Source organism: Tympanuchus pallidicinctus, unplaced genomic scaffold, assembly GCF_026119805.1.
Source record: "Tympanuchus pallidicinctus isolate F22 unplaced genomic scaffold, pur_lepc_1.0 scaffold1, whole genome shotgun sequence".
NCBI lineage: Eukaryota > Metazoa > Chordata > Aves > Galliformes > Phasianidae > Tympanuchus > Tympanuchus pallidicinctus.
The window spans coordinates 85,626,150-85,635,037 of record NW_026294618.1 but is presented as its reverse complement, the minus strand read 5'-3'; the positions used below and the strand labels follow the sequence as shown (position 1 = coordinate 85,635,037).

At 38.1% G+C, this 8,888-nt stretch overlaps 1 protein-coding gene across 2 annotated transcripts in view; it reads right to left on the bottom strand.

Moving 5' to 3' along the window:
- Positions 1 to 344: 344 nt before the first annotated feature.
- HAAO (3-hydroxyanthranilate 3,4-dioxygenase) overlaps positions 345 to 8,888 on the bottom strand; it is a 33,339-nt gene continuing 24,795 nt past the window's right edge. Inside the window, exons 7-11 of one of the 2 annotated variants that reach the window (XM_052680267.1) lie at positions 6,825 to 6,878; positions 4,580 to 4,725; positions 3,389 to 3,457; positions 2,148 to 2,230; positions 345 to 754 (exon numbers count right to left, since the gene is read on the bottom strand). In XM_052680267.1, the coding sequence (XP_052536227.1) occupies positions 676 to 754; positions 2,148 to 2,230; positions 3,389 to 3,457; positions 4,580 to 4,725; positions 6,825 to 6,878 (431 nt within the window). In that variant the 3' untranslated portion in view covers positions 345 to 675. The remainder of the gene's footprint in view (positions 755 to 2,147; positions 2,231 to 3,388; positions 3,458 to 4,579; positions 4,726 to 6,824; positions 6,879 to 8,888) is intronic. The other variant, XM_052680276.1, reaches the window with a different exon arrangement.

The following is an 8,888-nucleotide window of genomic DNA, read 5'->3' as shown; positions in this document are numbered from 1 at the left end:
CAGTGGTAGAATTGCGGGTGATGGATCTAGCTTAAGGCTCAGGGTCTGGCTTTTACACTTGGCAAAGTTAGAATTCAGGTGTTTGATGTCAATGCTACTGTCGCTTCCCCTTTTTGTAACACCCCCTCCTCTTTTTCCCAAGGTATTGAGATCCTCAAGCAGTGGAGCAGATGAAGTTTATTTTTTTTTTATTTTTAAAAGGTATTTTTATCCAAAGCTCTCAGAAGATCTATAACTTATCACATACAAAAGTGCTCTGAGGGCTAACATATCCAGTTTATCACAAATGGCAAAACTGAAGCAAGGAGATAAAAAGAGCGTTCAGTAAGCAGGCACAGTGAGACTTGCATTTGAAAACTTTTAATTTATTCTAGATAGTATCATTTATATTACTGTATATCTAATCCCATTACTTGGATCTGTTTTCAGTTGCTTTCATGTAAGAAGTATGGCTTTGTTTGGTTTTTAACATAATTACTGGTTGAAGATTTTACTGAATTTTTACCTACTTGGGGAAAAAGAAGTTATTATAAGGCATAGCACTTGATTACACTTAATTCCAGTGTAACCATTGTGTTAGATTGTTCGTATTTCCAGGCATTCTGACTAAAAGATGATTAAGATGAGACAAATAGGTTAAAACTTCTTTATCATCAAAGTCAAGTGCTACATAAACTAGTTATAAGGCTGCTTGCGTTTTGGATCCTGAGCAATATAAAGAGCAACACATTCCTCAGATCTCTTCCAGCAGTACCTGGGAAAACAGAGATAACCCAATGTGTATGGGGGAATATGGGATGACAAACCATCCACACAAACAACTAATGTGCTTATACTGCTGAGAAGCAGAGAAATTACAAACAGGTTCTCTTCTGCTTAAACTTGTTCTGTATTGGTATGTCTTGTTATATTTTTGGGAACTACTCTATGTCATCACCCATATAAGCCAAACATCATGACATAGTAAGGAAGAATTTCTCTTCTTACAGATGAACCAAGGGGAAAGGCATACGTTGTGATCTCAATGACATGAGGGTTGAAACATATAAGCACAGATTTTTTAGCAACGTAAGTAACCAAAATATTTGTGTATAAGAGTATTTGTGTCTTGTGGTCAAACACTGTCACATTAGCTTTTTATGCTAGTTTCAGAGATGGCCAGAGATCAGTATCAGTGTACAGTAGCAACACACACAATAACATCTGATGCAGAAAACTGGTAAATGTCTTAACCCAGAATGATCTGTGCTGGCAAATCTCTGCACATGCATCATGCCAGGACTTTGAAAACAGTCTCATTCATTGGACTGCAGGATTGGGAACTAAATAAAGTGATTTCAGAGAGGTGGAGGAGGTGAGTACATACTGGAATCACAGATGTAGAGAGGCTCTACGCAGCCGGACAGTTTCAGATCTTTCAACAACTGTTTCTGGTGTTAGTGATTAGCAAAAATAATCACTACTACTCAATAGTTGGTTTTTGGTTTTTTTTTTTTGCTTTTGTTTTTGGTTGTTTTTTGTTTTGGTTTGGTTTTTTTTTTTTCCTTTTTTTTTCCTGTAAGAAACAAGGCCACTTATAACCATATATCTTTACTGCACTGCATTACCGGTGAGCATACATCCTTCTTCAGGGTGGGCACTTCATCAGTCTATGTCACTTTTCACAAGATTGGCAAATACTTTCCCTTTCTGTTCTCTCTGGAAACTGTTTTCACCAGTTTTTCTTTTACTTATATTTTATGTGTCATTACCATGAAATAGCCCTATGAATCTTACTCCAGGAGGAGAGCTGTGCTCTTGGCTTGGCACCCAAACCATGTTTTTGTTTTTGTTGATCAAGGCTGGTTGGAAGTTTAGAGTATCTGCTATGAGTGTATTCTCACTTTTCTTCATGATCTTTTGCAGGTTGTTTTTCTTGACAGTGTTTTTATTGTATTTTTTCCCAGCTTAACCATTAGGGGAAAGCTACATGAATTCCTGGCTTTGTTTGCTCCAGAATAGACTTTTGCCCTAAGGAGTAATGCAGACTATTGCAAATCCTGCAATCTCAGAGGCTGTGTTTCTGCAGGAGACATTGCACAGCTTGGTATGGACTAAATACACAATTTATATTGTTGGAGTCTGGGAAATCATTCATCTCTACTCACAAACTTTGGGCACGGACAAGAAGGCTATCACCAGCAGTTAGAGTCAGAGTTTTGCCATCCACAGTAAAGGTAGATGCACCCTCCTAAAGGGAAAGAAGAGATAGTCAGCTTTTAGTTATGTGTTCTGTCGTGAGTAAGAAGAAAATTCTGCAGGTAAGTATGGAAATATTTTCCACTGAAGGAGCACTTCTAACTTGCGCAGGTTTATGAGGGCTAGCTAAATATTCAGCTGATGTTCCCTGTCTGACACTATTAGCATCAATAAAAACATGCTTCATGGTTCATTGTTCCCCATCACAAAGCAGCAACTTATTGCTTGATATCTTGGGGATATGCTGCAACCAATCCAACCAGAGGTGCAACTCTCTGGAAATTTACAGAGGGAACATTCAGGAGTAATTCAATCTCCTTTTCGACTTTTCTGACTTCCTACTACCTTTTTACATCTTGAAAAGTAGTCCATGAGTCAGCAGGGAGCTGATAGAAATCACTAATGGGAGTTCATCTACACTAGAACACACTTCTCATTATCTTGTCAAGCAGAGGAACCAGATTCCTGCCAGCAACACAGTCTTGATTGCACGGTCTGCTGCGAGCTACAGTGTAAACAAGTGTCTTTCAAGATTGTTATGTCTTTAATTAGTAGTCGATGGTCCCCATGAATTTCAGCAGAATGGGAAGTGATAGAAACATCTGCTCCACAAGCTAATCTTGCTTGCTTTTCTCTGCAGTGTTTCACTTGAGCTGCATTTCCTAGAAGCCACTAGAAAGAAGGGCGTGTGGATCACCTACTTCTGCGCTTTAGTATAAACAATTTCTCAGATTGTTATTGACTTTGTCTGCCTGATTCCAGTTGTCCTACAGTATGTGGACAAATGCTTCAAGGCAGAAATAACAGGTGATAGCTTTTATTACATAGAGGCATACTCATATATTTAGAAGGTATCCCCTAGCAGAAATAAGAATCCTAACCAAGACCTGATGGAGGATGGCAACAGTTCCATATTCAACATACAAGGTAAGGGAAAAGAGGTGGTATTTTTAAGGTGGTAGTAATTTACAGTTATTTTTCACGAAAGTTTAAAGCCAAAAAAAGTTTCCTTTTTATGATGATTTCCATTACAAAGAAAGTAATAATCAATTTCTGTTGCTCTTTCCAGGAGGCTGTACTACTGCTCAGTTTGCTCTGACTGGAAATATGAACTCAAGGGTTAACAAGTATAAACTGAATTGTCACATACCAGCTGCCATATCCAGATATCTGAATTCTTTTTGCATTTTTCAGTTGTTCCTGGTCCATAAGCTATAACCTGGGAAAAAAAAAAAAAAAAAAAAGTCGGGGAAGAAAAGTAATAGATTCATCCCCACGAGTGAAGTGTACATATTCATGTTCCTACAGCACTTAAACATTCTATTTTTAAAGAAAAATGTTCTTAGAATCTGTCATTATTTTTACAGACATTAAAATTCACATTACATTTTGTATTCTCATATTGATTCTTCCTGATAAGATAAAAAGGGAACTGATCACACCTGCCACTCCTTATGCTCCTCTGTATCCTCGCTTATCTATTCCTACTGCCTCCTCCCACTCCCAGCTTGGCATCAACATCCTTCCTGCTTCTGTTCTGGGAACAGGCACTTCCTCCTCATGAACTCTGGGCCCTGTCAAGAGGCTGCTGAAGTAAAGAAGATTCTTCCAATAACATTAAAAAGGCTGTGGATCAGACCTTATTTTTCTTCAGTGTCTACCTTCTCTGTGTTCTTCGTGACAGACCCATGCCCCCTGTCACTCTACTGTCAGATAGTTTGGATTCTTCAGAGTGTGACTTCAAGTAACCCAGGGAGATAATGTTTTGTAAACTGTTGTGCTGTCAAGTGCCGACAGCTTCATTTGCACCCAAACTGGACTGTGTTTGACTGACCAAGAAGTGCAATGCTCTAGCATGGCCCTGGCCCTTGGGTGCTGTACAGTTCTCTTTTTTTCCATGTTATATAGGTTAAAAAGAGAAAAAAAAAAAAACAAACCACTGTGTATTTACACATTCAAATTGGACTTGGCAACAAGAATGCTGTAGAAACATACTGGGAAGCTAAGCACACTTGTGAGTAGTATTTGCATCATGCTGATATTTTTGATTCGAGAAATATGGGAGCGAGGGATGGAGAGAACTCTTTTAGTCCCAAAGGAAGTGAATGGAAATCAGACTCAGGTTGATTCTGCACACAGCAGTGGCTGAGATAGCAGGCCCCTGCCCTACATTCAACCAGGGCAATGGACAACAGTGGGCTTGTACAGGGGCCAGGCATGCTAAGGGGGAACTGCTCTCTAAGGGTGCGTAGTTTTCTCTGTCGTGAGGCCTGGATTCATACAAGGCACCTATTATCTGTACCTTTAAAAATCTCTCTTTTATAGCAATTTAAGCTCCTACCTCCGTTTCAAAGGTATCTCCAAACATTCTCAAGGATTGCTTCTGATTTATTTCTCCCCGATGATCATTCAACCAGCCTTGGAAGGAGAATGGCTCCATTACAGAAGAGCAATTTAGTGGGAAGGGTGTTTCTTTCAGGAGCTCATCTATAAAAATGGCAGAGAGCTGTTGGTCACATTTCTCTGGATCTTTGCAGAATTTTGCTGTTGCTTACAGCTTGAAGGGCTCATTGTAAAGACATTGTCTAGTTAAAAGACCATGACCATAGCACTGTTTGTTGCCACAATTATCGTAACAGTACTTGAGGTTAAGATGTGTGTCTTATTTGGAATCTAGATGAGGTTGCTTCTCTGTAGCTGTTGTCAGAACTGTTATATGTCCAGGCTTAAAAATACATTTGAAAAGTAGTGTATAGTTTTTGTTAATGTGTTCTTTGTTTCTTTCAGACAAGCTTGTGTCTTTGTACAAAACTGATATGTCATTTCTGACCTTTGCTGAGTCACTTCTTACACATCCCCATGTGAGTGGAATGAGACAACACAACCACCCTGCTCTCACAGAGTCAGTACTGGCTTTTGTGCTTCTTCTCCCCTGGGTGTTATTTAATGCACTGTCCACAGTGAAGCCAACTGGCTATCACTTTAAGTTTAATAAAAGGCTTTTCTTGTGGTGTTCCTGGATTTGTAGGTGGATTTAATTTCTAGTAATTTTCCTTCAGATCTGATTTAATTTAAAATAGATGGAGGACTGAATGCAATTTAACTGTAGCTAGTAAAATTCAAGATTTGTGCTGTGTGTTACTGCTATATGAAATTAACCTTAGTCATTTTCCAGCTCAAAGTGAAATGCAGAGACAGTGCAGTCACCTTGGGGATCCTAGGTAGTCTGTCCTGAGAAGCCACTGTGAAATACCTCTAGAACAATTTCAAGTAATTATGCCAGCCCAGATGCAGGAAAAACTCGTTAGATGGCTGTCTCCCGAAGGCATCAAGCTCATGACCTCACAGCCAAATTTTAGCCTCAATCATAAGAAGAGTAGGTTTTATTAAGTATCAGTATATTCCTTATTCAGAGTTGTTCTGATTCTTTCTAAAGCCATCCTTCACTGCTCTGCAGTGTTTTGAATGCATCCCCACAGGCTTTCAGGAGAAGCTATTCCAGATGCACCTTTGAACGAAGTATGAAAATGTGGTCAGTGCATCTAAGGCTCAGCAGTTTGCTGCATAAGCTGCTCTCATTTAATGGACCATAGTATGCACCAAGTGTCTATATTAATCTTTCTTGCTTTATAAGATTACAGTTTTAGTGATTTATTTTCACAGCATATGTCTGTTATTGTTTTCTCACTTTTCATAGGTCCATCAAGTTTCCTTTGGAGGTGATTAGAAACACTGCACTTTGCCCTTAAATTATGGATACACTCAAGTGCAGCTGTACTGCAAAGTAGTTTTTTAGTTAGAGACAGCTGCAATATAAATGTCTAAAAAACCATTGTGATTCAAATTCACACACAGATCAAAATAACAAAAATATGAATGTCTAAAATATCATCAGAAAGCATATTCATACACAAGAAGAAAAAAATAAAGAAGTTTAATCAAAAGGTATTCAAAGCAATGAGTTTCAAATAGACTTTAAAATATTTTGTTTCACCATTGGTAACAATCTTAATTTTCTAAATCAATATGAAGACAGCAGAGATTTTTCTGTTATTAGAATAAAACAAACCCCTTCAGTGTAGAAAAGCCTTTCTGAATACAGGAAAGTTAGCAGCTGGTAGGGTTAGTAAAGTATATATACATATATTATTTAGTAATACATATATGTGTGGGAATTGCTGAGTCTTGGCCTGAACCACTGATTGATCACCTGGGGAAAGGACCAGGTCAGTCCTCAGAGCTCAGGTGAAGGCAATTCAGCTGTGTGACTGGAAGGGGTGGAACCTGGCTGTATCTCTCTTAGACCCCATTTAAGGGCTGACTGACAAGGGGGAAGAGATTTCTGGAGATCTCTCCTTTTGGAGTTTTCTACTACAAGCCTAGGATGGGGGGTGAGTGTTTCATTTTTGATAGTCTCTTTCCACTATGATAATCTTTCTAATTATAAATCTGCAAAATATCATCCTACCTATGCCACTCTTCTAACTGTACATTTCTGAATTTTAGTATATGTGCACAAAAACATAAATATGTTATTTTCATATATATATATATATATACTTATATATGTATATATATATAAATACCATAAGAATCCTGCTCAGCATCACAGGATGCATCTTCTCCACAGATCAAGAATTCTAGTATCGAGTAAAGAAGTCAGTTCTGGCTTTGTTTGCTGGAGAGTGAACAGGCTGAATTTCTAGAGTGGGTACTGTGATATCACAGAGGAAGGATACTCTATGAACGCATGGAATTTGTGGGTTAAAAAAATACCAAAATATTCCCTTGCAAATTAGACAAGAAGCAAGGGGAATCTAATAATGAAAAGTAATTATGAACTTCTGAGGTAGTACCTTAGCTTCTTACTCTTAGTCAGAGTAGTTTTGCTCGCCTTCATAATTCTTGGGATCTCTGACTGCAGCTATGCTGTTCAACAGGACATCTCATTGTACAGGACTACAGGAACGCAATTTACACTTTGTCTTGAGCATATATAACACACTCTATGCTTATTACAGTGCACTGTCCTTTTTCTTTTTTTTTTTTTTTTTTGCTAAGTGCCCATGAATCACAAGTACAACTTAATTCCAAGTGAATATGAATAATTTTTTAAATTTAATCCTTGCCCTAAAGAACTGATGATCAGTCTTCTGATGCTTTCTTGTCAGTGGGACGTAGTGATGAGTTCAGAGCTTATGCCTAATTCTGAAGTTAACATCACTTAACTGGTAATAGTGTAATGGCCTCTGAAAACTGAGTTTGGACAAATTGAATTTTTAACTTGACCCCATCTAATGGTTCTGTTACTGGTTACTGCAGGACAAATAGGAGGGTGCTCTGATGATGAAAAACGTGATATGATATGTCTGATGTTGCCAGTGGTCTGCTTGAGTGGGTCCTCATCTAGGACTGACATGCATTCCTTGCATGAAGTAAAAGCTGCAGGTGACCTAATGCTTGTGAATTTGAGCTAAAGAGCTGCAACGAGGAGGACACAATATTCTGTAATCTTGCATATACTGGAGTTGAAGTCTGATGCTTTCAAAGAAACAGAGTGTTTCTTATCAGCTTAATGCTCTATATTTAGATATTTTTGCACGTATATAGTTTTGCTTACTCTTGTATGTTAGTTTTCAGTAACAAGAAATGTGATTTGGCTTGTTTCCAGAGTTCTTATGTTGCATTAGTATTGTGAGACAGAAACCTCAATGATTGTGAAGGTGAAAATTATGCTAACAAAATGTAGGAAGATGGCAATTCTGCACTAGTCAGCTGAAAGCTCTTCATATTTATCTGAATGATGAATCATTGAGTGGAAAACCAAATCTAATATATTCCAAATGTACTGTTCAGGAGATCCATTTAAATAGTTCTATAGTTAAGTTCATTTTTGGACCTGATTATTATCAAATAAATATCCACAGCAACGTTCTTTACGGTTTTTAGTACTTTTTTCAGCTTCAAATTAGAATGTGATGATATTGTGTATGGGAACTGTTAGGTTTTTGCCTGAACCAGTGATTGAGCACCTGATGGTCAGCCCTAGGAACACAGGTGGAAGCAATTCAACTGTGTGACTGGAAGGAGTGGAGTGAAGTTCACCCCCCTCTCACACGCACCTCATTTAAGGGCTGGCTGAGACAAGAGAAGCATCTCTACTTAGTGATTGTCTTCTTTGGAGTGTTTGGCAAGTCCTGATGCTTGGGAAGGGGTTAAGTGGTTCCTTATATATTCGGTATATAGATAGATATTATATATCCTTATATATCTTATAATAGATAATGACTTCTATTTTTGGGGGTAATTGAAAATGGTTTGAAGCAGCTATATTTGCTATCACATGCATTTGTGTTATGTTAAGCTGAAAAAATGTTGTGTTTGCTGAAAGCACTGTTCTTGCTCATTGTGAAAGTCTTTCCACCTTGAGTGGTGCCTGTCTCTGTGGGCTGTGGTCTTATCTCTAAGTAAAAGCATCAGGAAAGCCCCTTTGCAATAGTGTTACTTGCTGTAGTAGCAATAAACATCCATATCCGTAAGGGAATGTTTAGATCTTCTCATCCTTTAACTGAGCATAAACATGGTCTAGGCAAGGGCTAAGGAGTTATTTTAGAATTGTGTGTTTTCATAGAATCATAGAATCATAGAAT